At 45.2% G+C, this 27,308-nt stretch overlaps 1 protein-coding gene across 1 annotated transcript in view; it reads left to right on the top strand.

The window, feature by feature from the left end:
• Nucleotides 1–21,620, top strand: part of ANKEF1 (ankyrin repeat and EF-hand domain containing 1) — a 37,772-nt gene extending 16,152 nt beyond the window's left edge. The window contains exons 6-10 of the mRNA XM_072140470.1: nucleotides 2,154–2,976; nucleotides 7,858–8,084; nucleotides 9,161–9,357; nucleotides 18,946–19,068; nucleotides 21,388–21,620. Coding sequence (XP_071996571.1) covers nucleotides 2,154–2,976; nucleotides 7,858–8,084; nucleotides 9,161–9,357; nucleotides 18,946–19,068; nucleotides 21,388–21,555 — 1,538 coding nt within the window. The 3' untranslated portion in view covers nucleotides 21,556–21,620. The remainder of the gene's footprint in view (nucleotides 1–2,153; nucleotides 2,977–7,857; nucleotides 8,085–9,160; nucleotides 9,358–18,945; nucleotides 19,069–21,387) is intronic.
• The last annotated feature ends 5,688 nt before the right edge of the window (nucleotides 21,621–27,308 follow it).

Here is a 27,308-nt window from a genome sequence, read left to right as displayed (position 1 = left end):
TGCGGTCCCATATGCATTATGTATGGATTGCGTTATCTGGGAAAGTTTTCCAACATTTTGTGCAAAAGAAATATTTTTCTATAATAACATATTTGAATAATTACAATCAGTTTTGACCTGTTCCGTACATGAAAGGTAAAGGTTTATCAAAAATGTTTTAATACATAATCATATAAATATATGAGGAAATGAATCCATTGTCCAAAGTAAAATTTATTCCTCATTTCATTCCCTTTCCCGGTCCCTGCACTTTAGTAAATTGAATATTCAATATGCTCTATGGGATTTATGATAGCAATTCTGTAGAAAATCTTCTTAGGTGAATACAATGATTTTGTGTCTATCATGATCTCATGACCAGCTGGAGAAGTTTAAGATGAGATTTTTTTTAATCCACTCTTTATATTCAGATTTATATTGTTTCTATCATTCCTGAAGCGAAAAAAGGAAGAAAGAAATGAATATATTATTACCATCTCACAGACAGGGTACAGTTGAATTTAATATAATAATCACACTTCAAAAGTAATTCTAATGGTTACTTAATAAATTGCTTAATCATTTCAATGGGGGTCATTTACCCGATTCGCGTTTTCCCGACGTGTTACCCGAATATTTCCGATTTGCGACGATTGTACCTGAATTGCCCCGGGATTGTGGCGCACGCGATCGGATTGTGGCGCATCGACGCCGGCATGCGCGCGACGGAAATCGGGGGGCGTGGCCGAACGAAAACCCGACGTATTCGGAAAAACCGCCGCATTTAAAACCCGAAAAAGTGTCGCTTGGGGAGCGCTTACCTTCACCTGGTCCGAGGCGGTGCATTCCGGCGCGATGAGATGACTTTCAGCGAAGCAGCGCCACCTGGTGGACGGCGGAAGAACTACATTCATAAATCCCGGCCGGACCCGAATCCAGAGCAGAGAACGCGCCGCTGGATCGCGACTGGACCGGGTAAGTAAATGTGCCCCAATGTGTCTGACATGACAGCCTCCAGACTTTTTGTATGGACAAATGATACATAAAGACTTATACATCAAGGGAAACCGAGCTAAAGTCAACACAGATAGCCACTTCTACCACTCTGATGTCCTTCAACTAGGCATCTGCTCCATCATGAAGTGTCTAAATAATTCACTTAGAGTTATTTAGTAGAAGGTACAAACATAGTCCATCTTGGGAAATCTCCTGGTCAACTGGAGGTATCTATAAATTCTAAATTCTTGTGGGTTGTTAAAATCACTTTTCTTAAAACGTTCCAAAGTCACTAAACTTCCAAAGATTTCCTCAGAAAATTCCTCCTGTCCTGGTGGTAGGTGGATTATAAAAATATAGAGGGAGATTTATCATAAGTCTCTTAGAGCAGAACTGTTCTAGTTGCCCATGGCAGCCAATCAGAGCGCAGCTTTCATTTTCCCACAGCTGTGTTTATAAGTTGCCATAGGCAACTAGAACAGTTTTATCGCGGAAACTTGATAATAAAACTCCACCATAGTTTTTAACATAGACATCTAAGTAATTTCTGTCACTTAAAATCTAGTTGAAAGATGTTGATCCCACAATCATTCAGAAAGATACCCCTCCATTTGTAGCAGTAACAATAAGAAAAAGAAAGTAAACTTACCCTGCTTTGACTCTTTCTAGATCACATTTCTTTCTTGGCTCAGTGTTGATGGCATCAGCCACAAAATCAATTTTGGAAAGAAAAAGTCATGGGGACAGAGAGCTCGGCACTGAAGTCAAGCTCTCCCAGTCTCAAAATGCTCCTCAACTGTGATTGACATTATGTACCAGACTTCTGGAGAACTGATTACTTTAGTCCCTGGGCTGTCAAATGACCATTTAGGATGTTGGTCGGTGTAATGTGCTGAAGGTTTTTTGGCATGTACCCCAGCACTTCACTTAATCTACAGTACTACATGGCAGATTAACTCATATTATCCAATAGGTGGACGATGTAAGATTCTACTAAAAGTCACTGCATAGTACATTTCAGGCATCTTTATTAACTTTGTGTAATTGGTCACCTTACATCCTGTTTTTTTTAGTAAATTTATCCTTTTATTATTAAAACACAGACATATCAAAGCTTTTAGGTTTGTAATAGCTGATATTTTACTAGAAACTGGTAATTGTATTTTGTATTTTTACAGGTTGTGATCCTACCTGGAAAAATATACAAACCCTGACGCCTAAAGCCATTGCCAAAGAAGGTGGTTTCAAAGCTGCAATGAAAGAAATAGGGAAAGCAATGCGTCTATTTAAAAAATATTCCAAGCCAAGTGTTAAAAATCCCAACCCGCCATGGGCCCTTAGATTACATGACTGGTCATTTGAGCACCAGTTGGCTCTTCGAGAATCTTTTGCCGCACTGGATAAGGGCGAAGGGATTGTTTCTAGGGCAGATTTTGTAGAAGTTCTTACGGAGAAAGGAGCTCCAGTGACCCCAGAAGAAATGGACAATATACTTCGCCTTCATGAAAAGGGGAGGGCAGGGGATATCAGTACTGAGGAGTTTTTGAAAGGATCAAAGTACCTGCAAAAAAATTTTTTGCTCTCATCCTATGCACCAAAAAAGAAAAAAGGAAAGAAAGGGAAGAAAGGGAAAAAGGGGAAGCGTACACTACCAATGCCAATATGTACAATGCCAAGTCATCTAATCACACGCAGGGAAGATGGCGGACCTCCCAACTTCATGATCGAAGCTTGCCATAATGTAACTGATGTTAACCGATTTGATTATGATCATCCACCCCAAAATCCACTAACAGACGATACCGGTTGGTATGTGGACGATCAGGAGAGAGCATACACTCATATAAACTTTGCCACAAAAGCTGGAGACCTCGAATCCTTGAAGCGGGCCTTCGAAGAAGGCATTTCAGTGGATGTGAAAGATATCTTTTATAAAACACCCCTAATATCAGCATGCACTTATGGAAATATGGAGGCTGTCAAATTCCTGCTAGAGAAAGGGTAGGATCTTTGTTCTTTTAAGATATATAACATTAAAGGACATCTTCCTTCAGTTTGTCTGATGGTACATGTGTAGAACTAACATGCAGATTAAAAAATATGCAGATTAGCCGGTGGCGTTTGGGCTTTTTCTACCCGCATTCTCAGAGCCTTGCCTGCTCCTGGCCAAAGAGCTTAGAGAGAGCTTACAGAGATTGCCGGGCAAGAAATCTCTTTAAACTCCTCGGCCTGGAGCAGGCAGGGCTCTGAGAGTGTGAGGAGTGCATAAATGAAATTATGCAGTGCCGAGAGGCGCTCAGTTGACGTAAGGGTACATTCACACGCGGTATGCCTGCCGTGCGGGCATACCTCCGTGTGCTGGAGAGGAGGTGATCCCTCCTCCCTCCATAGAGAATAGCGGCGCACGGGCGCACACACGCCAAAAGATAGAGCATGCTCTATCTTTTTGCGGTGTGCGGGCCGGATCGGTGTCACACATGTGTGGCACCGTATCTGCGCCGCGCCACTATTGCCATCTATGGGGGCGTACATACGGCCGCATGTACGTCCCCGCAGACGGCCATGTGAATGTGCCCTAAGTCTGAACGCGTTTGGCTAATCAGCATAATTTTTTCTTGAATATTGCTCCTTTCCTGCATGTAATAACATCCGACTAGGCTGTAAGTTGTACACATCTAGGATCAGTTAGTCAGTCATCAGACTCCATTAAATTTTTCACTCTTGGTTTGATGCAGCTAATTGGTAAGATCAAAAAAAGTTCATTTCTGCTCATTAATGTGCACTCTGCACCTCAGAAATATAGATATTTTTGCTAATTTATTAAACAAGAAAAACTGAAATATCACGTCATAAATATTCAGACCCATTGCTTTCATTCTGATCCTCCTTGAGATGGTTCTACTCCTTCTTTGGAGTTCAGCTGTGTTACATTAAACCAATTGGACTTGATTAGAAGGGAGGTACAATCAGTAAATCTGATGGTAGATGTCTTTTAAAAATATTTCATTTTAACTAAAATAATAATATATGGAACTATTATTATAATGTATACTAGAATTTTTAGTGCAAATATAAATATGGTTAGTATGTGATGGCTTCAATGTGGTATTCATATATCATACCAGCAGAGGGTGCAGAGTTGTGCAAATGCTGAGTCCTTGAGAGCAAGAAGCTTCATTCATCTGCAGGACCGCACCTCGGCTGTATCTGCAGTGTGGATGGACCGCTCATCCCTGCTTATTCCCTGAGATTCCTGGAGGTCTCTGCAGTCTGATTCTCTCTTTACACACAATGACCACAGAATCAAAAAGATCAGATCCTGGGCACATAGAACAGTTTGCAGGCTTTGTCCTAATATATAGGAAAAATGTGCTTATTTTCTTCATTCTCATATTAATCCTTGTGTGACTCTAAAAAAATTAAAAAAAAATCAAGTGATTATATTGATTATAACATAAGAAAATATATTTTCTTATGTTATAATCAATATAATCACTTGATTTTTTTTTATTGGTTTGGTATTAATCCCACATTATGTCATTAGGCTTCCTGAAGGTCATTCTTGATGTCAAAGGATCTGCCTTACAAAGTAGCTAAAAGGGGCGTCGTTTTCCTTATCCAATCCTGGAAAGTGTTGCATATTTTCCCAGAGCTATTTGCCAGCTATTTGTCACGTTGGGATTTTTTTTCTCAGTTGTTGTAATTTGTACCATATTGAACAAATGTTATAAAATCTTTGATCAATTTGGCCCCTATTTAAATAGATGGACGTCATGGTTGTCATACCCTTTGCGGATCTGATATTAATCCTTAATGGGTTGTCTAGAGGTTTAAAAACATGGATGCTATCTTAAAAAATCAGCACCACTTCTGACCAGGGTGTGCGCCGGTATTGCAGCTCAATGTTATAGAGATGAATAGAGCTTAGTTGCAATGCCATGCACTACTTATGGTCAGGAGAGGAGCTGTTTTTGTAAGAAAGCAGCCATGTTTTTTCACTTTTGGACCGCGCCTCTACGAAAAATTTTTACCAGCATCATACCCCTTTAACACAAATTTAGTGGGTAAGAGAGTTAAACATTTTGCATTTTTTTTGTAAAAGTTGTAGATATTGTGAATTTTTCAAAAGAATCAGTGTGTGGCTACATTTTCATGAAAGTAATACAGCCTGCCCCCTGTAGTATACAGCCTGCCCCCAGTAGTATACAGCCTGCCCCCAGTAGTATACAGCCAGCCCAGCCTGCCCCCAGTAGTATACAGCCTGCCCCCAGTAGTATACAGCGACCCCAGCCTTCCCCAGGAGTATACAGTGAGCCCAGCCAGCTGCCAGTAGTATACAGCCTGCCCCCAGTAGTATACAGCCTGCCCCCAGTAGTATACAGCCACCCCAGCCTGCCCCCTGTAGTATACAGCCACCTCAGCCTGCCCCCAGTAGTATACAGCCAGCCCAGCCTGCCCCCAGTAGTATACAGCCTGCCCCCAGTAGTATACAGCCTGCCCCAGTAGTATACAGCCTGCCCCCAGTAGTATACAGCCTGCCCCCAGTAGTATACAGCCTTCCCCCAGTAGTATACAGCTTGCTTCCAGTAGTATACAGCTTGCCCCCAATAGTATACAGCCTGCCCCCAGTAGTATACAGCCACCTCAGCCTGCCCCCAGTAGTATACAGCCTGCCCAACAAAGGCCTGCCCCCAGTAGTATATAGCCTGCCCAACAAAGGCCTGCCCCCAGTAGTATACAGCCACCTCAGCCTGCCCCCAATAGTATACAGCCTGCCCCCAGTAGTATACAGCCACCTCAGCCTGCCCCCAGTAGTATGCAGCCTTCCCAGCATTAAAAAAAAGAAACTTATATACTCATCATACGGGGGCCCCGATGTGCAGCGCTGCTCCCCCTATGTCCGCGCAGGTCCTCTTCTGGCTTCCGTGCCTATTTTCTTTCTGGGCACCGCGATTGCCCTCTCCTGGGAGAAAAACATGGCGGCACCCAGCCAGAAGAGGACCCGCGCGGACATCGGGGGAGCAGCGCTGCACACCGGGGCCACCGAAGGGTGAGTATGTAAGTTTATTATTTTTTAAGTATTTTTTATACTCGTATTGACTCGTGAAAAACTCTGCTTATACACAAGTATATACGGTAAATGGGAAATGCAATTATTTAGGTACAAATCAAAGCTCTTATAAAGAACAAATGTGTGATATTAGACCAAATACATGTGCGTCCAGGACAGATTTTATAGCAATGGAAGAAAACAGTAACTTTCTATATGAACAGTCTGTAAGCAGAGATGTCTAACTCTGATACACAAAGTGGATTTTACCAACAATATTCCAAAATCTGAGATAACCATGACCCTGGCCATGGAATTCCTTAAACATAAAATGTAATAGTGATGCACAATTAAGGTAGTTAGACATAGGGCCCAACCCTTTAACAATGTTACTAGTATGAGCTGCCCATACCTTAACATGGCAGCCCAGCCCTAAGAAAGGCCTCAGGAAAGATGTCATTTCAGCGGATGTGAAAGATATCTTTTATAAAACACCCCTAATATCAGCATGCACTTATGGAAATATGGAGGCTGTCAAATTCCTGCTAGAGAAAGGGTAGGATCTTTGTTCTTTTAAGATATTAAACATTAAAGGACATCTTCCGTCAGTGTGACTGATGGTAGCACCTACATGATTGTCCGCTTGATTATGTTACTGGAACAGTTCATATTACATGCAAAAACAGAGAAATATTCAAGAAAAAAGACTTTTTAAAAATATGCCGATTAGCTGGTGGCATTTAGGCGTATGTCACCTATATCAGCACTTCTCGACACCGCATATTTTAATTTATGCATTCCCCACACTCTCAGAGCCCTGCCTGCTCACACCTGAAGAATTTAGAGAGCGCTGGTGAAGTCAGAAAGCCAGGCACAGAGAGTGCTGGGAGCAAGCTCTCTTTTAGTTCTTTGGCCTGGAGCAGGCAGAGTTCTCAGAGTGCAGGGAGTATATAAATTAAAATATGCAGTGCCAAGAGTGCCTCTGGCTAATCAGCATATTTTTAAAAAGTATTTTTCTTGAATATTGCCAAGGCTCTATGCCCATTAGGCACTTTGCCTGTGAGCGAGTTCAGTCTGAGATTGGTCGTCGTGATTGGTTGCTGTTCTGCCACAGGTCATTAATATGAGCTCTGAGCTTTGATTGGTTGCTATAGGCAATGAGTATAAGACAACATATGTGTGAGGTAAGATGGATGGAGATAGAGAGATAGGGGCATTTAAACAGTATAAAGCATTTATAGATGCAAGCCCCACATCAGGGACCTGTTCCAGTACCTGGGAGGCACCCAATTAAAAATTACCCTCCCCCCCCCAAAAAAAATAATGGGAACTAGAGGGGTTTTCCAATATACATCATGTATTTTGTAATGTGTGTGTGTGTGGGGGGGGGGGGGGGTGGAGGATATAAGGAAATTTAAAGTTAAAATGGCCGCAGTTGGAGGGTCATGTGATCTCTAACTGTCCATGAACAATCACCTCGCCAAGACCCTGATCTTAGTATTCATGAATACTATCATAAGGTCCTGGCAGGGGGATTGTCCATGGACAGTTACGGATCACATGACCCTCCATCTGCGGCCATTTAATGGGCAGGAATCTCTGGCTGATGAGGTAAAAGACAGGAGGCTTCACTTTACATATCAAGAAAGCAGAGCAGAACTATTATTAGATGTGTATTGGTAAATTACCTAATATCCTGCCCCCCACACTTACACATACATTACAAAATACATGAGGTAAGGTGGCCAACCCTGTCAAGGATTATAGTTGTTTTTACCTCAATTGCCTAAAATTAAAAGTTTTTAACATTTTTTATCCCCTTTGGCTTTTAGTGCTGATGTCAATTCAAGCGATAATTTCATGTGGACCCCACTTCACCATGCCTGTCATGCGGGCCAGAGTGACATTGCTGAGCTGCTGCTACAATACGGGGCCAAGATAGATGCCATTGCCCTGAATGGATCCACACCGCTCATGAGGGCAGTGGAGAGCGGAAGCTTGGACTGTGTGCAGACATTAATGAAATCCGGAGCAAAGGTGCAGATTGTGAACAAGAAAGGTAAAACTGGAAGAAAAAAATCTGTAGATGGAAGTATTAAAGGGTTACTGGAGCACAAAGTGAGGACAGGGGGAGATGAGACTACTAAACATCTCCTTGTGTTTAAGAAACTTTCAGATTTGTTTTTGAGGAGTCTTTTAATGGCAGTTATTATTTTGCTAGAACATTCCAACACTTTTTTGCTTAATTTATGTTAAACAATTTTTTTTAATTAAAAAGTGAAATTTATTAGCATGATAAACCTGGGACACTTACTGATAGATCCAGACACTGTGACTGTGGTAATTTTCTTATATTTGTTATTCATGGGCTCTTTCCTTCTAAAATAAACTTTTACAATTATGCTAATGAGTATGCAGGTCTCCTCTAGCTTCACAGGCTGTTAGACTGTCTCATCCCCCTATGATACCTCTGCATCTATGCCTCCTCCCACAAAGTCAAAGGGGGAAGTGCTTCTGCACTGTGTAACAGCCTGTGAATCTGCAGCATGGAGGGTCTCTGGAAAAGCCCCAAGGAGCCCTTAAGACTCATTAACATCATTTTACAATTTGATTTTGAAAGGAAGGAGGCCATGGATAAAATTATAAGAAGATTACCACAGTTACAATGCTGGGGTCTATGCATAGGGGCTCCTGGTTTATCATGCTTAATTTGGCTGGTAGATTTCCTTTAACAACCTAAGGTAAAATATTCTTGTATAGTACTGTACTTTAGACAAACATTTAGAATAGCTCTAAACTTTAACTCTATTCTTCTGTGGGCTCATAAACCATCACATCATTTAGACTGAATTCTTAATTTACTTCACTCCTTTTTATGGACTAAAAGATTTTTCTTGTAGGTTTTTTATTTCTCAGAGAAATCCACCAGCCTGAGCTGTGCTTATATCTTTAATCTCTTAATTCACCAAGTGGTTATAAACACCCATTTAAGCCTATTTATGGTCAGTTGGCTTAAGGGGTGTTTCTAACCACAAAGGAGAGCAGATAAGATAAAAAGTTCTCACTTATATTGAGAAGAAACACCTTCAGAAAATATTGTCATATAATGAAGTACTTTTTATTTTCTATTCATAGGACAAAATGTTCTTGATGTTGCGAAAGCCTATGCTGATTATAGACTGATTGACTTGATTCAGGCCAAACTGGACAGTTTGCCAAAACCGAAAGAGAAGAAAGGAGGCAAGATGAAAGGTAGAATGGAGGGCAAGGCTAAAGCAGTGTCCAAGCCACAAACCCCTGCAATGCCAGAGCTGGCACCTGCAAAGCAAGAGGTAGGAAATCATTTCAATTTATTGTTAAAGAAATTCTACCATTTGATTTCATGCATTATGAACCAAACATACCTTGAGAATGCTGTAGCTACATGGATGCAGGCACATATTTGTTTAATCTCTGAGCAGAAAAAATAAAGATAAAATTATGACAATGAATCTGTGTCACTCCTTTACCTGGCTCGGTGCTTCTCCTCTCACATTAGTTATGCACTACACCAGAGAATGATGTAATCACTGTGTTGTGCCCACAGGCAGAAGTAATCAATCGCTGCACCATACCCCAGCTGCTGTGTATGAGTCATCCAGCTCAGGTTGTTTAGTCCTGTGTGGACTTTTCAGAAAGCTCTGTGTAATGTATTTATCAAGGGCAGGCTGTAGCAATCCAGCTATCCCAAGGTTCTGAATGTTATAATAGTTTTTTTCTGCAAAACCACTCAGCACAGGGATTAAACAAGATATGTGCCTGCATCATTGTAGCTACAGCATTCTCAAGGTATGTTTGGTTCATAATTAGAGATGAGCGAACATACTCGTCCGAGCTTGATGCTCGATCGAGCATTAGCGTACTCGTAACTGCTCGTTGCTCGGACGAATACTTCGCCCGCTCGAGAAAATGGCAGCTCCCGCCGTTTTGCTTTTTGGCGGCCAGAAACAGAGCCAATCACAAGCCAGGAGACTCTGCACTCCACCCAGCATGACGTGGTACCCTTACACGTCGATAGCAGTGGTTGGCTGGCCAGATCAGGTGACCCTGGGATAGACTAGCCGCTGCCCGCGCTGCTCGGATCATTCTCTGTCTGGATGCCGCTAGGGAGAGAGCTGCTGCTGGTCAGGGAAAGCGTTAGGGTGTTCTATTAGCTTACTGTTAGGCAGGAGTGATTGTACAACAACCCAACAGCCCTTCTTAGGGCTACAATAACGTTATACTTTTTTTTTTTATTTGCTTGTGGCTGGGCTTGGTGGCACTAGTAGTGCAGCTAGTACCATATTGTGAGGAATTTGCAGGGGGACTTGCTACCGTTGTGTTTAGCTCTTAGTGACACACATATCCACCTCAAACACCAAAGTGGGAAAATTTATTAGGGGTTTGATTTCAATTAGGCACAGTCTGGCAGTTTATTTTTATTTTACGTTTATTTTTTTAATAACTCAGTGTCATCTCATCTTGCATAGTAGTGTGCTTTCATACTTGGCTAGAAAATAGCCATAGGAGAATCCAAACGGCTTACTTACGCCTACAGTAGCGTTATATAAATTTGATTTCTGGTTGATCTGCTGGTGGCTGTACTTGCTGCAGTGCATCTACTAGCAAATTGTGAGCAATTTGGAGTGAGACTTGCGACCGCTGTGTTTTGCGCTTAGTGACGCACATATCCATCGCAAAGACCGAAGTGGGAAAATTTATTAGGGCCCGGGGTTGTATTTCAATTAGGCACAGTCTGCCATTTCCTTTCTTATTTTACGTTTATTTTTTTAATAACTCAGCGTCATCTCATCTGGCATAGTAGTGTGCTTTCATACTTGGCTAGAAAATAGCCATAGGAGAATCCAAACAGCTTACTTACGCCTACAGTAGCGTTATATATATTTGATTTCTGGTTGATCTGCTGGTGGCTGTACTTGCTGCAGTGCATCTACTAGCAAATTGTGAGCAATTTGGAGTGAGACTTGCGACCGCTGTGTTTTGCGCTTAGTGACGCACATATCCATCGCAAAGACCGAAGTGGGAAAATTTATTAGGGCCCGGGGTTGTATTTCAATTAGGCACAGTCTGCCATTTCCTTTTTTATTTTACGTTTATTTTTTTCATAACTCAGCGTCATCTCATCTGGCATAGCAGTGTGCTTTCATACTTGGCTAGAAAATAGCCATAGCAATAGGATAGCATCGTTTGGTTTTAAAAACTAAAAAACACAAAAAAAAAGTTATAACTCTCATTTTCAAAATGTTTAACCCGAGGGTTAGGGGTAGAGGACGAGGGCGGGGACGTGGGCGTCCAACTACTGCAGGGGTCAGAGGCCGTGGTCCTGGGCGGGGTGAGACACCACCTGCTTATGAGGGAGCAGGGGAACGCCGCAGAGCTACACTCCCTAGGTTCATGTCTGAAGTTACTGGGACTCGTGGTAGAGCACTGTTGAGGCCAGAACAGTGCGAACAGGTGATGTCGTGGATTGCCGACAATGCTTCGAGCAATTTGTCCACCAGTCAGTCTTCCACGCAGTCCACCCATGTCACCGAAATCGGCACTCCTCCAGCTCCTGCACCTCAGCCTCCTCCCCCCCCAGTCTGCCCCCTCCCAGGAAAATTTGGCATTTGAACCGGCATACTCTGAGGAACTGTTTTATGGACCCTTCCCACAGTCACAAACCACTTGTCCGGTTGCTGCTGAGCAATTTTCCGATGCCCAGGTTTTCCACCATTCGCAGTCTGTGGGTGATGATGACCTTCTTGACGTAGTGGAAGAAGTGTGTAAAGAGGTGTCCGACGATGAGGAGACACGGTTGTCAGACAGTGGGGAAGTTGTTGTCAGGGCAGGAAGTCCGAGGGGGGAGCAGACTGAGGGATCGGAGGATGATGAGGTGACAGACCCAAGCTGGGTTGAGAGGCCGGGTGAACACAGTGCTTCTGAGACGGAGGAGAGTCCTCGACCAGAACAGGTTGGAAGAGGCAGTGGTGGGGCCAGACGGAGAGGCAGGGCCAGAGCTGGTGCATCAGCGCCAAATGTGTCAACTAGTGAAGCTCCCGTGGCGAGGGCTCCTGCGGCGAGGGCTAGATTTTCAGAAGTCTGGAGGTTCTTTAAGGAAACACCGGATGACCGACGGACTGTGGTGTGCAACATTTGCCAAACCAGGATCAGCAGGGGTTCCACCACTAATAGCTTAACTACCACCAGTATGCGCAGGCATATGAATGCTAAACACCCCACTCAGTGGCAACAAGCCCGTTCACCTCCGGCCGTGCACACCACTGCTCCTTCCCCTGTGTCAGCTGATAGTCAGCCCCCTGCCCAGGACCCTGCCACAAAAACCCCATCGTCGCCTCCACGATCCTCCACAGCATCCACCAGCGTTCAGCTCTCCATACCCCAGACGCTGGAGCGGAAATGCAAATATAGTGCAACCCACCCGCACGCCCAAGCCCTTAATGTCCACATCTCCAGATTTCTCAGCCTGGAGATGCTGCCCTATAGGCTAGTAGAGACCGAGGCCTTTCGCAACCTCATGGCGGCGGCCGCCCCTCGGTATTCGGTCCCCAGCCGCCACTACTTTTCCCGATGTGCCGTCCCAGCCCTGCACCAGCACGTGTCAGACAACATCATCCGTGCTCTGACCAACGCCGTTTCTGACCACGGACACGTGGACGAGTGCTGCCGGCCAGGGCCACTATATATCGCTGACGGCACATTGGGTTAACTTGGTGGAGGCTGGGACCGAGTCTGACCCTGCGGCTGGTCATATACTGCCGACGCCGAGGATTGCGGGGCCTACCTCGGTCCAGGTGTTTCAGGCCTACTATGCCTCCTCCTCCTCCCACCCCTCCTCCGAACTACCATCCGTGGGCATGGCACCATCAGTCGGTAGCTCTAGGCACAGCAGCAGTGCCGTCGCTAAGCGACAGCAGGCGGTGCTCAAACTGCTGAGCCTAGGCGATAAAAGGCACACTATTACAGGGCATCACGGCGCAGACTGATCTGTGGCTGGCACCGCTGAACCTTAAGCCAGGCATGGTTGTGTGTGACAACGGCCGTAACCTGGTGGCGGCTCTGCAACTCGGCAGACTGACACATGTGCCATGCCTGGCCCATGTGTTAAATCTGATAGTTCAGCGTTTCCTCAAGACATACCCCAATCTGTCTGATTTGCTCACGAAGGTGCGCCGCATCTGTGCGCATTTCAGGAAGTCCAGCACAGATGCTGCCACTCTCAGGGCAGCGCAGCGCCGCCTCCAACTGCCCGCTCACCGACTGTTGTGCGACGTGCCCACGAGGTGGAATTCAACACTGACCATGTTATCCAGAGTTTACCAGCAGCGCCGAGCGATTGTAGACTGCCAGATGTCAACTTCCACCAGAACTGGTAGTCAGGTCAGTCAGCTTCCTCAAGTCTACAATGAGGAGTGGACGTGGATGTCTGATATCTGTCAGGTGCTGAGTAACTTTGAGGAGTCAACACAGATGGTCAGTGGCGATGCCGCCATCATCAGCCTCACCATCCCGCTGCTTGGCCTGTTGAAAAAATCTCTGATCAGCATGAAGTCGGAAGCTTTGCGCTCGTCACAAGAGACGGGGGAAGAAGATTCCCTTGTTGATAGCCAAAGCACCCTTAGGTCTGTTTCTCAGCGCATATCGGAGGAGGTGGAGGAGGATGAGGAGGAAGAGGAGGAGAATGTTGGCGAGACACAAGAGGGGACCATTGTTGAGTCCTTCACTGTTCAGCGTGTATGGGCAGAAGAAGAGGAGTTGGAGGAGGAGGAAATGGACAGTCAGGCCAGTGAGGGGAGTGAATTCTTACGCGTTGGTACTCTGGCGCATATGGCAGATTTCATGCTAGGCTGCCTATCTCGTGACCCTCGCGTTCAAAGAATTTATTCCAGCACCGATTACTGGGTGTTCACTCTCCTGGACCCACGGTACAAGCAAAATCTTTCCACTCTCATCCCTGGAGAGGAAAGGAGTGTGAGAATGCATGAATACCAGCAGGCCCTGGTGCACAAGCTGAAACAGTATTTCCCTTCTGACAGCGCTAGCGGCAGAGTGCGTAGTTCTGCGGGACAAGTAGCGAGGGAGAGTAGGCGAGCAGGCAGCTTGTCCAGCACTGGCAAGGGTACGCTTTACAAGGCTTTTGCCAGCTTTATGTCACCCCAGCAAGACACTGTCACCTGTCCCCAGTCTCGGCAGAGTAGGGCTGATCTTTACAGAAAGATGGTGAGGGAGTACGTAGCTGACCATACCATCGTCCTAAATGATCACACAGCTCCCTACAACTACTGGGTTTCAAAGCTGGACATGTGGCACGAACTGGCGCTGTACGCCTTGGAGGTTCTTGCCTGCCCTGCCGCTAGCGTCTTGTCCGAGCGGGTTTTCAGTGCAGCTGGTGGCATCATCACCGATAAGCGTACACGCCTGTCGACTGACAGCGCTGACAGGCTGACGCTTATTAAGATGAATAAAGCCTGGATTTCTCATAATTTCCAATCTCCACCAGGTGAAGGAAGCTCAACCTGAATAATTTATCCACTCCTCCTCCTCCTCATTTTCCTCCTTCTCCTCCTCTTTGTACAGTAAAGCAGAGGAAACTGGCTATTTTTTGACAGGGCCCACTGGCTCTAGCTATAGTACTTTATGCATTTAATTTTTCTGGAGGGCCACCGACCCGGTCCTCTGTTTTAAACAATTTTTGGGAGTGCCACATACAGGCACTCAATCTATTCCATTTTTCTGGAGGGCCACCTACCTGCTCCTCTGGTTTGAAAACTTTTTTGGACTGCCACATACAGGCACTCAATCTATTCCATTTTTCTGGAGGGCCACCTACCTGCTCCTCTGGTTTGAAAACTTTTTTGGACTGCCACATACAGGCACTCAATCTATTTCATTTTTCTGGAGGGCCACCTACCTGCTCCTCTGGTTTGAAAACTTTTTTGGACTGCCACATACAGGCACTCAATCTATTTCATTTTTCTGGAGGGCCACCTACCTGCTCCTCTGGTTTGAAAACTTTTTTGGACTGCCACATACAGGCACTCAATCTATTTCATTTTTCTGGAGGGCCACCTACCTGCTCCTCTGGTTTGAAAACTTTTTTGGACTGCCACATACAGGCACTCAATCTATTTCATTTTTCTGGAGGGCCACCTACCTGCTCCTCTGGTTTGAAAACTTTTTTGGACTGCCACATACAGGCACTATCCAAATTAAATTGTCTCCATAGCAGCCTCCACACGTTGTCTCCATTGATACCTCCAAAAGTCGTCCATATAGCTGCCTCCATACATCGTCCCCTTATCAAACGAGGTGTGTCAGGCCGAAATTTGGGTTGTTTTCATGGATTCCATGTTAACTTTGTCACCACCCTGCTGTGTTATCCACAAAATATACTGGCAAACTTTTATCATTTACCAATATTATTTCAGCGCTTCTTGCGCATCTGTTTACATTCCCCTCACCCGCCATATCCTAAACTTATAAGAACGCTACTACACTTGATCTTATACAAAAGGTTCTTAGAAGTGCTGTTTGGGGAGTAGCCTAGAGACAGGGGCTTGGATTGGCGAAAGCTCACCTGGCAGCGGAGCGCCAGCTCCATGCCAAGATCCAACTAACATAGTTTTAACTGCAGCACCTTTAATCTACTACTAGTTCACTGCCTCCATACATGGTCCCCTTATCAAACGAGCTGTGTCAGGCAGAATTTTGGGTTGTTATCATGGCTTCCATGTTAACTTTGTCGCCACCCTGCTGTGTAATCCACAAAATATACTGGCAAACTTTTATCATGTACCGATATTATTTGAGCGCTTCTTGCTCACCTCCTTTGGTTCCTCTCTGCCACCCATTGGTTTGAAGCCTGAGTCCATTTAGGGTATGTCGCCATGCCACTCTCTAGCCTGCCGCTGCTGCCGCTGCCTCTGCATGCCGTCCCCTATAGTGTCAGGGTCAATTATTGGATGTTTTACATGCTATCTAGCTTCATTCTGTCACTCTGTCATGGCCATGCTGTTGCCCATAATTTTGGCATAATGGTGCGATTAAGCAGCCTCAGAGGCATCCATGCATGCTGCCCCTGCTGTTGCCTGTCCATTTCCGTGGTGTTTCCATCCTTTTCTGAGGTTCCCAGGTGTTTGGCCAAGCTTCCCTGTGCAGAGCCTTGGTCCCCTTGAAAAATGCTCGAGTCTCCCATTGACTTCAATGGGGCTCGTTATTCGAGACGAGCACTCGAGCATCGGGAAAAGTTTGTTTCGAATAACGAGTACCCGAGCATTTTAGTGCTCGCTCATCTCTATTCATAATGCATCAAATCAAATGTTAGATTTCCTTTTTGATTTTTACTGCATCCCTGATTGGGTAGTGCTGGGTAAAGCCAGCTATACATTCCTAGTGGGGGCTGACTGAACAACCACTACGGCCTCTCATACCAGGATCCAAGTATGCAAGTGTTTGATTAGGAAGGGGTTTCAGCTACTTCCAGAGACATTCCAAACACCAAAAATACACAGATCACACAACAATCAGTTGGTTAAGCCAACATTAATCTAATGTATATGAGCAGCATAGAACAGTGTATAAAATGAAATCCACCATTTGATTTCATGCATTATGAACCAAACATTGATAATGCTGTAGCTACACTGATGCAGAAACATATCTTGTTACTCCCTGAGTGGTTTTGCTGAAATAACAATTATAACATTCAGGACCTTGGAAAGCTGGATAGCATGCAGCTCGCAGTTTATAAACAGATTACACGGAGCTGTCTGCAATGTCCAGACAGGACTGGATCACTAATACACAGCAGTTGATTACTTCTGCCTTCTGACTGCAGAACACAGTGATTATATCATTCTCTGGTGCAGTACATAACTAATAAAAGAGGAAAAGCGTGGAACAGGCACGCGAGAGAGCTTCATTATCATAATTTTATTAATTTTTTTTCCAGCAAAACCACTCAGCACAGGTATTAAATAAGATATGTTTCTGCATCAGTGTAGCTGCAGCGGTATGTTTGGTTCATATTGGTAGATTCTCTTTAAAAGGAGTCCACTAGCAGATTTAACCACTGCAGCGGTTCAATCATTATTTTGCACACGTTGCAAGTGACAGCTGTGAAAATTGGGTTTATATTCTAGAATTGTATCTTATCTAAGGGGATCTTAGGTATGTCCTCACACTGCTGTAAAAGATGGAGCAGGCTCCTGGTTAAATACTAACAAACAAATACAACGAGAAAGCCAGCTCACCATCCTGGTTCACTCTACAATCCTCCAGGTACAAGCAAAGTAGCAAATCCACATCCAAGAAAAATCCAGCATGATCATGGAAGATGCATAAAAACTTGGCTTTATTTCATAGTTTAAAATCCATGTAAAATTTCAGCAGCATGTACACAACACAGAGTAGACCTACTCGTTTCGCCTTACGACTTTGTCATGGTCCCATTATACAAAAGCACACACCAGTTATTTAAACCCAGTGCACAGCACCTGCTGGATAGGGTGAGGATCACATGATTGAAAAAGAGGGGAGTGGTTAAGGTTACCTAATACACCTCTGGGCGTGTAGCTCATTAGCATCATTTTAAAAGTTGATTTTAGAAGTAAGGAGGCCATGGATAACAAATACAAAAATGTTTTTCTAAGTAGGTGTCACTGATTTTGATGGTAGATTTCCTTCAAACCAACCAATCACATAACAGTTCTTATTTTTCAAGATCTAAATGAAAGCTGATAGTAGTCATGAGCAGCAAAGACCATTTTTCTTTCAATCTCCACAATTATCTGCAGAACACTGATTGTGTTGTCACCTGTCACATATTAAAGCAAATAATGGTTAACATCAAGCAGACAAAGGCAAGACTTCACAAAATGTACAATATAAGAGGATCCTATCAATTTATATAATAGAAAATGATTACTGCTTCAAAGGCTATCTTATGTTTGTAGCTAATAACAGGGAGTTTTGTTGTGACAACTCTCAGGAGACATTCATCAAAATTGTCATGATGAAGATAAAATAATTTTATATATAAAAGTCCTCCATTAAAGGGGTTGTGCCAAGATGAAGTCTTATTCCTTATCCAAAAGAAAGGAGGCATCCTGACGGATTCTAACTGGTTGGAACTGACTGGTTCTAACAATGTGATCCCCACTCATCATAATAGGGGTCTCATGAACATCAGGTCAAGGGTGCACCAATCCATTGACTTTCTACGGAATTTTATGGCAGGGTCCATAATTAATGGACACCAATAATTACCCCACTAATTTAGGATAATTCCTAAATACACTGTACATAGACCGACCAGTTGGGTTTGGCCACAGCCGGCTGCACCATACCATTGTCAGTAGAACTTCCATGACTAGCGGAGAACAGGGCTTGGCTACCTCCGAAAGGGCCATACAGATTGAAAAGAGTGTAAGGGCATGTGAATGGGACCCTTGTACTTGTGATTGGAGCGGGGAAGGGGCTTTCACAGTTGTAAGACCTCAACTGTTTTTAAAGAGCACCTGACAGATCGATTTGGGATCCTACACCAACTGCAGGTCCTTATGCTTTAGGGTTCCAAATTGACCTGTATGGTGGCTGTGAATGGGGAACGATTTAAAAATTAAACTTTTTTACTCACCTAAATGAGAAACATCAGTCTCACATGTGCAGATTCCACCCAAGTGCCTCTTCTCTGGATACGTCAAGTGAAGCTGGGATAATAACCTGGCTTCGAAACGTTATAGACGATCAGCATACATTTGATTATTATTGACAAGAGCTCTGTTTAACTACTCCATTATGGGTTAGTTTGAGTAAAATTCTTGTAAAGTCTTTTTTATTTTTCATGTGACTCTAATGATCTCCTCTGTTATCATTGACAGATATTTAAATCTACAGAGGTTTTACTTCCAAGAAAGGAGAAGAAAAGTGCCATTGTCCACCTTAATAATCTTATTACTTTGGGAGAAACAAAGAAAGTCGACATAACATTTGTACCGAAAACAGTAAGTGTTTTATTACTTTTTAATATTTGTCTATGATTACCAGGTAGCACAAACAGAATTATGATTTATAACATGATCCCCGGGAGATAATCCAGCACTAGAGGTCATTTATATTAGCTTAAAACACTCTCCCTATGGAGGAAACAAGCATGTTCGGCTTTTGCATGTGTATAGTAGTAGGGAGGAATAGCTGGCGGCCGAAAGATTATTCACTATAAATGTATGGGCAGAATAAAAATATAAAACCTCTATCCCGAGTTTTAGTTTATACTAGCTGTAGATCCCGGCATTGCCCGGGATAGTAAATAACCCATTCTATTTTGTTATAGCAGTTAACAACTATTTTATATGTATCTATAGACTGTCTCTGACCGTCTCTGTCACTGACCGTCCCTTTTTAATAAACTTCTTTGACCATCTCTATCTCTGACCTTCCCTGTCTGTTACCGTCTTTTTGAGTCACTATCTGTCTCTGGCAGTCTCTTTCAGTGACTGTCTGTCTCTGGCAGTCTCTTTCAGGGACAGTCTGTCTCTGGCAGTCTCTTTCAGGGACAGTCTGTCTCTGGCAGTCTCTTTCAGGGACAGTCTGTCTCTGGCAGTCTCTTTTAGGGACAGTCTGTCTCTGGCAGTCTCTTTTAGGGACAGTCTGTCTCTGGCAGTCTCTTTTAGGGACAGTCTGTCTCTGGCAGTCTCTTTTAGGGACAGTCTGTCTCTGGCAGTCTCTTTTAGGGACAGTCTGTCTCTGGCAGTCTCTTTTAGGGACAGTCTGTCTCTGGCAGTCTCTTTTAGGGACAGTCTGTCTCTGGCAGTCTCTATTAGGGACAGTCTGTCTCTGGCAGTCTCTATTAGGGACAGTCTGTCTCTGGCAGTCTCTTTTAGGGACAGTCTGTCTCTGGCAGTCTCTTTTAGGGACAGTCTGTCTCTGGCAGTCTCTTTTAGGGACAGTCTGTCTCTGGCAGTCTCTTTTAGGGACAGTCTGTCTCTGGCAGTCTCTTTTAGGGACAGTCTGTCTCTGGCAGTCTCTTTTAGGGACAGTCTGTCTCTGGCAGTCTCTTTTAGGGACAGTCTGTCTCTGGCAGTCTCTTTTAGGGACAGTCTGTCTCTGGCAGTCTCTTTTAGGGACAGTCTGTCTCTGGCAGTCTCTTTTAGGGACAGTCTGTCTCTGGCAGTCTCCTTCAGTGACTGTCTGTCTCTGGCAGTCTCTTTCAGTGACTGTCTGTCTCTGGCAGTCTCTTTTAGGGACAGTCTGTCTCTGGCAGTCTCTTTTAGGGACAGTCTGTCTCTGGCAGTCTCCTTCAGTGACTGTCTGTCTCTGGCAGTCTCTTTCAGTGACTGTCTGTCTCTGGCAGTCTCCTTCAGTGACTGTCTGTCTCTGGCAGTCTCTTTTAGGGACAGTCTGTCTCTGGCAGTCTCCTTCAGTGACTGTCTGTCTCTGGCCATCTCTTTTAGTCACTGTTTGTCTCTGGCAGTCTCTTTCAGTCACTTTCTGTCTCTGGCAGTCTCTTTCAGTGACTGACCATCTCTGGCAGTCTCTTTTAGTGACTGACTGTCTCTGATACTCTCATTTCAGTGACTGTCTCTGACACTCTCATTCCAGTAACTGTCGCTAACACTTTCATTCCAGTAACTGTCGCTGACACTCTCATTCCAGTGACTGTCGCTGATACTCTCATTCCAGTGACTTCTTCTATCTCCGACTGTCACTTTGTCCATGGGGAGATATATCAGAAGTGTCTGAGAGCAGAACTGCTCTAGTTGCCCATGGCAACCAATCAGAGCTCAAGTTACATTTTCCAACAGCTGTTTATAAAATTACAACTGATCTCTTATTGGTTTTTATGGGCAACGACAACAGTTTTACATTTTTACATTTCTGATAAATCTCCCCCTATCTCTGTCTCCCTATCCATCTTACCTCACACATAAGCGTCTTATACTCATTGCCTGTAGTACCAATCAAAGCTCAGAGCTCATATTAATGACCTGTGGCAGAACAGCAACCAATCACGGCTCAGCTTCTAACTGCCACAGCAGCAGCAGACAATGGCTCCTGTATATGGTGTGTAATAAGTGGATTTTGGAAAGGGTGGGGTGAAATTTTTGGCTCAAGACCTAGTCTGTGACATTCCCTGAGTCACAAAGAGCAACTGTGCAAAATTTGGTGATTGTAAACATGACGGTACAGCTTTCTTTAGCGGACATACATCCGCACACACATACTCGTACATCCAGCTTTATATATTATATTCCCGGCTTTGTGTTTGACAGGTCAGACTTTGTACCTCTACTGGTCATTAACACTGTGTCATATTTTTCAAGGTTTGGATTACTGAGCCTTCAACATCAGATCGTATAAGGAAGAGAGAACATCAAAGGGAGCGATTTACATATGAGGTGGATTTTGAAGACTTCAAGATGCCATTTAGCAAAAATCTAATGGAGAAATCATTGGCTCTAGTGAACGGCAATCCTTCAATGTGCATCTAAAAACTCACTGTAGTGCCCAAGTTTACATAAAATACAGTTTACATGTAATAAAAAGTTAAAACGTCCATAGGCATCACTATCTGTACTATAATAATGCTACATATACACAGTAAATATGCAAATAAGTTTTTCATGATGGGAAAAAGGAAAATCACATCTCTTTTGCTACCTTGTAAGGTAGACCCCTTAAAGAAAATCTACCATTTGTTTTATGCATTGTGAACCCAAGATATCTTGAAAGTGATGTAGCTACATTGATGCAGAAACATATCTTGTTTAATCCTTCAAATGAGTTTTGCTAAAAAAAAAAAATTGTAAAATTCCGGACCATCCACATACACAGGAGCTGCCTGAACTGACCAGACAATCTACCTGAGCTGGATGACTCATAGACAGCAGCGATTGATTACTTCTGCCTGTTAGGAAAAACACAGTTATGATGTATTCTTGGCTTATGCTGGGCAGGACAAGGCAGGAGCAATGACTTTTTTTTAGGTAAAAAAGGGAAATCTTAAAACCATCCAATTATGTATAGAAACAGATATTTTGTAATTTAATCGCTTAACACATTTTACTAATATTAAAGAAAAACTGTCATTCAAATTTACCTAACTAAAATAAATACTTCATATAAAACTATCATTACAAACCATTGCCTTTGTCCCCAAATGATTCCTTTTCATGGCTGTAATGTTAAAAAGGTGAATCCAATAACAGTGAGTGAGTCCTGCATATTCATTGTTCCCTGCACAGCCATGCCTCCCTGTTCCTGATCGACAGGTCTCACTGTTACCGATATGGAACTAGTACCTAGGGTCCGTCTGCAAATATTCAAATACAGACATATACAGATCCCTTTACTTTCCCCTGCAGGGGCAGTTATCAGGGGTAGGACATGCTTCACAATGCCTTGTGTGGGGAATTGCTCTGGTAGTTGACATTTAGCAGTGCAAGAAGCAGTGACACACGCAGGTTTAAAAGTCCAACTTAAGTGTTTATTCACACTTGCAAAACAGAACACAAATTCAGCCTTGGCTTAGGCACATGCAAAAACATTATAAAAGTAATTCCTGCCCGGCTAGGCGCTGTCTAATACACTTGACAGACCCTAGCTATCCGGGTACCAGGCTGCCTGGCACACGCTCTTGGCCAGCAGCAAGACAGGAGACCCTCAGTTACCTTTGCTGTGAGAATGCAATCTCACTTTCAGCTCTCCAGGTAGGGCCTCTCCTACTGCTTCTGGCCTGCAGACTAAATCAGACCCTAACGAGGCCTGTGACCTGCACCTGTGGGCTATACAAAAGCCCAGGACCGAAGCCCGGGTGGAGTAGGAGTCCCACTACCAGCCTACCCCTACTCCATAATAAGCAGGCCCAGTACGGACATTACAAATGTGTCTGTGTTAGCTAGGCCAACACAGACAAAACAGACTATTCCTGCTTATCATGTCTGCATTAACCCTTGGGTTACTGCAGACAAACCCAGGGCTTTTACCACCAGCATTTCATCTGCCTGTAGGACAGATAGCGGTTTTCCCACACAACACCTCTCACTTTCTCACATACCCTCCCCCTCAGTTCAGACCCACCGGGGCGAACTCCTGACATTAAGCAATGCGTTCGGGACAAGGCATCCGCATTGCCCTGTAGCTTCCCGGCTCTGTGCTCCACCATGAAACTGAAATTTTGGAGGGACAAGAACCACCTAGTGACCCTGGCATTCTTCTCCTTAGTTCTACTCATCCACGTGAGAGGAGAGTGGTCAGTTATGAGACGGAACCGTCGTCCCAGCAAGTAGTACCGTAGGGACTCTAATGCCCACTTTATCGCCAGACATTCCTTCTCTACGATACTGTAATTTTTTTCAGCTGGCGTGAGCTTCCTGCTCAGGTAAGTAATGGGGTGTTCCTCGCCATTCACCTCCTGAGACAGGACAGCTCCCAGTCCTACATCTGACGCACCCGTCTGCACAATAAACTCTCTCTTGAAGTCTGGCGCAATGAGGATGGGAGATCCACACAACGCAGACTTCAAGGCCTGAAAAGCACCTTCTGCTTGTTCATTCCACCGCACCATGACAGGCCTTTTACCCTTCAGCAGGTCTGTCAGGGGAGCGGACATGGTGGCAAAGTTTGGTATAAACCGTCTGTAGTACCCTACAATGCCCAGGAATGCCCTGACTTGCTTTGTGCTCACTGGTTGAGGCCAACCCTGTATAGCGTCAATCTTGTTGACCTGAGGTTTAATTATACCTCGACCGATCACATACCCCAAATAGTGTGTCTCCTCCATTCCCAGCGCACACTTCTTGGGGTTTGCAGTCAGGCCCGCTGCCCTTAGAGAGTTCACTACGGCCTGTACCTTGGCCAAGTGACTCGCCCAGTCTTGGCTGTAGATGATAATGTCATCTAGATAGGCGGAGGCGTATCTCCTATGTGGCTTTAACACTATGTCCATTAACCGTTGAAAGGTAGCGGGGGCCCCATGAAGCCCAAACGGTAATACAACATAGTGAAAAAGGCCCTCAGGGGTGATAAAGGCTGTCTTTTCTTTAGCCCTATCTGTCAGGGGTACCTGCCAATATCCTTTAGTTAGATCCAGGGTGGTGAAGTACCGAGCACCCCCTAGTCTCTCAATAAGCTCGTCCACCCGGGGCATGGGATAGGCATCAAACTTAGACACCTCATTCAATTTTCTAAAATCGTTGCAAAATCGCAACGTCCCATCCGGTTTGGGAATTAGAACAATTGGACTGGCCCACTCACTTTTGGACTCCTCAATAACCCCTAGCTTCAGCATCTTCTGAACTTCTTCTGATATGGCTTGTCTACGAGCTTCGGGGACTCGGTACGGCCTTAATCTTACCCTTACCCCTGGCTCAGTGACAATGTCATGTTTAATTACAGATGTGTAGCCTGGCAACTCTGAGAACACATCTGTATTTCTTGCTACAAACTCTCGAGCCTCTCGCTGTTGCTCTTTGGTAAGGGTATCGGCTATTCGCACTTCTGCCTCCGGCACAGGCTTATCTGCAGCCTGTGAGGGTAGCGCAGGAGGTGGACTGGCCAGGACCATCTCTGTATGCAGACTCTCTCTGTCTTTCCAGGCCTTCAACAGATTTACATGATAAGTCTGCTCGTGTTTTCTCCGTCCGGGCTGACGTATCCTGTAGTTCACCTCTCCTATTTTCTCTATAACCTCATACGGTCCTTGCCATTTAGCGAGAAACTTACTTTCTACAGTGGGGACTAGCACCAACACACGATCACCGGGACTAAAGCTCCTTACTTTTGCTGACCTGTTATAAACCCGGCTTTGAGTTCTTTGTGCCTCCTCCATATGCTCTTTGACAATGGGCATGACGGCTGCCACCCTGTCCTGCATATCTGCGATATGGTCTATCACACTTTTGTGGGGGGTGGGCTCTTGTTCCCATGTCTCCTTGGCTATGTCCAGGAGACCCCTGGGATGTCTGCCATACACTAACTCAAACGGTGAGAACCCAGTAGAGGCTTGTGGGACCTCTCGGATGGCGAACATTAAATATGGCAATAGTACATCCCAGTCCTTCCCATCCTTGTTTACCACTTTTTTTAGCATACTCTTTAAAGTTTTGTTGAACCGTTCTACCAATCCATCCGTCTGAGGATGGTACACAGAGGTGCGTAACTGTTTAATATTAAAGAGCCGACATAGCTCCTTGGTGACTTTTGACATAAAAGGAGTCCCCTGATCTGTGAGGATCTCCTTGGGAAGTCCCACCCGACAGAACATGGCAAACAACTCTTTAGCAATTAGTTTTGCAGAGGTGTGCCGCAGTGGGATGGCCTCAGGATATCGGGTAGCATAGTCCATGACTACCAGGATATGCTGATGCCCCCGAGCAGATTTAACTAAAGGACCGACCAAATCCATGGCGACCCTTTCAAAGGGTACCTCAATAATGGGCAGAGGTACCAACGGACTTCGAAAGTGTACCATGGGAGCATGCAATTGACAATCAGGGCAAGTTTCACAATACCTTTTTACCCTATCGTATACTCCTGGCCAGTAAAAACGCTGCAAGATGCGTTCCAGAGTTTTTGTGGTACCTAGGTGCCCTCCCATCACATGCTTATGTGCAAGGTCTAACACCATCTGACGATATGGCTGAGGCACCATTAACTGCTCCCGGGTTTCACCGTGGACCTTATCAATGCGGTACAACAACTCCTGATTTACCACCACACGCGGGAACAACTTATCCGCACCTGGGTGCTGAGGTACGCCATTAATTTCTACCACATTTTCTCTGGCGCGGACCAGAGTGGGGTCCTGGAGTTGGGCAGTACCAAAGTTGTCACGGGATACCTCCAAATCAGACAACTGCGGTCCTGTCATTACCTCCTCAGTTTCGCCTGCCATAACATCTAGGGGAAACATTACACTTCCATCTTCTGTGGCGGTCACCCCTACGGCAGGAACTCGAGAGTCTGGGTCATCAGGCTCGGCTTCAGAGATCTGACCAGACAACACAGGAGAACAACCCCCAAACTCTTGGTTTCCCCGCCATAGAGTCCAGAACATGGGGAAGTCCCGTCCCAAGATAAGGTCATGGGGCAAGTTCTTGACAACCGCTGCCTCATGTAGTGTCTCTCCACAAGAGGTCTGGAAGTTAATAACTGTGGTGGGGTAGTCCTTTACGTCCCCATGGATGCACAGGACTCCAATTGTGCGCCCTGTGACTGCCTTGGGGTCTGTGAGGGACCCATTAATCAAGGTCACCCGACTGCCTGAGTCCAGCAGGGCCAACGCTGGATGCCCTGCCACAGTCACCCGGCACAGGTGGCGCTCATCAGCAGAGTCGGGGCTAGTAGCTGTGTAGACAGGGGCAGCATAGAGAGAAACCCTTCTGGCGGAACTGCAGTCCATGGGCTCTGAGGAATTGGGGCAATGGGCTGCAATATGACCTGGCTCATGGCAGGTCCAACAGGTGGGAGCCTCCCCCCTCCTCCTCCCCTGGGGTACTTCCCGGACATTGGGCGTTGTCCTGCCCCGGGAATTTGTGGGTGACAAGACCTTCCGTGCCTTAAGGCCTGTCTTGGTATAAGGGGCTTTCTTTGTTAGGGCCTGAGTGGCACAAAACCTCTCCACCAACCCCACCAGCGCATCGGCATCAGACGGGTCCCCGTGTCCCACCCATTGTTGGATCTCACCCGGCAAGGCCCTCAGGAAACGGTCCAAAACAACCTTCTCGACCATCTGGGCTGGGGTTGATGTCTCCGGCTGAAGCCACTTGCGGACCAAGTGAACAAGTTGGTGCATCTGCCCCCTCGGTGGTAGCGCCTCCTGGTATCTCCAGCTATTCACTCTTTGAGCGCGTAGATGCTGATCCACTCCTAGTCGGGCCAAGATCTCTGCCTTTACCTTGGAGTAGTCCCGGGCATACTCCTCGCTCAGGTCGTAGTATGCCTGCTGGGGATCAGCGACGAGGAAGGGGGCCAACACCTCTGCCCAGTGTTGCTGTGGCAACCTCTCTCGGGTGGCCACCCTCTCAAAGCCTATCAGATAGGCCTCCACATCATCCTCGGCGGTCAACTTGGTCATAGCTTTGCGGACCTCTTTCCTGGCGTCCTTCACCGTCATTGCTGGGACAGTCCTTTGCTGAGCAGCGGTCAGGGCTGTTATCTGCTGGAGCAGCAATCTGTTTGTCTCTTGCTGCTGCACGTTGGACTGGACAAGCTGCTTGATTAACTCCTCCATGGCTGTGGCTTG

This window comes from Engystomops pustulosus, chromosome 3 (genome assembly GCF_040894005.1).
Source record: "Engystomops pustulosus chromosome 3, aEngPut4.maternal, whole genome shotgun sequence".
NCBI lineage: Eukaryota > Metazoa > Chordata > Amphibia > Anura > Leptodactylidae > Engystomops > Engystomops pustulosus.
The sequence above is the reverse complement of the archived record's forward strand: the minus strand, read 5'-3'. Positions and strand labels throughout refer to the sequence as shown.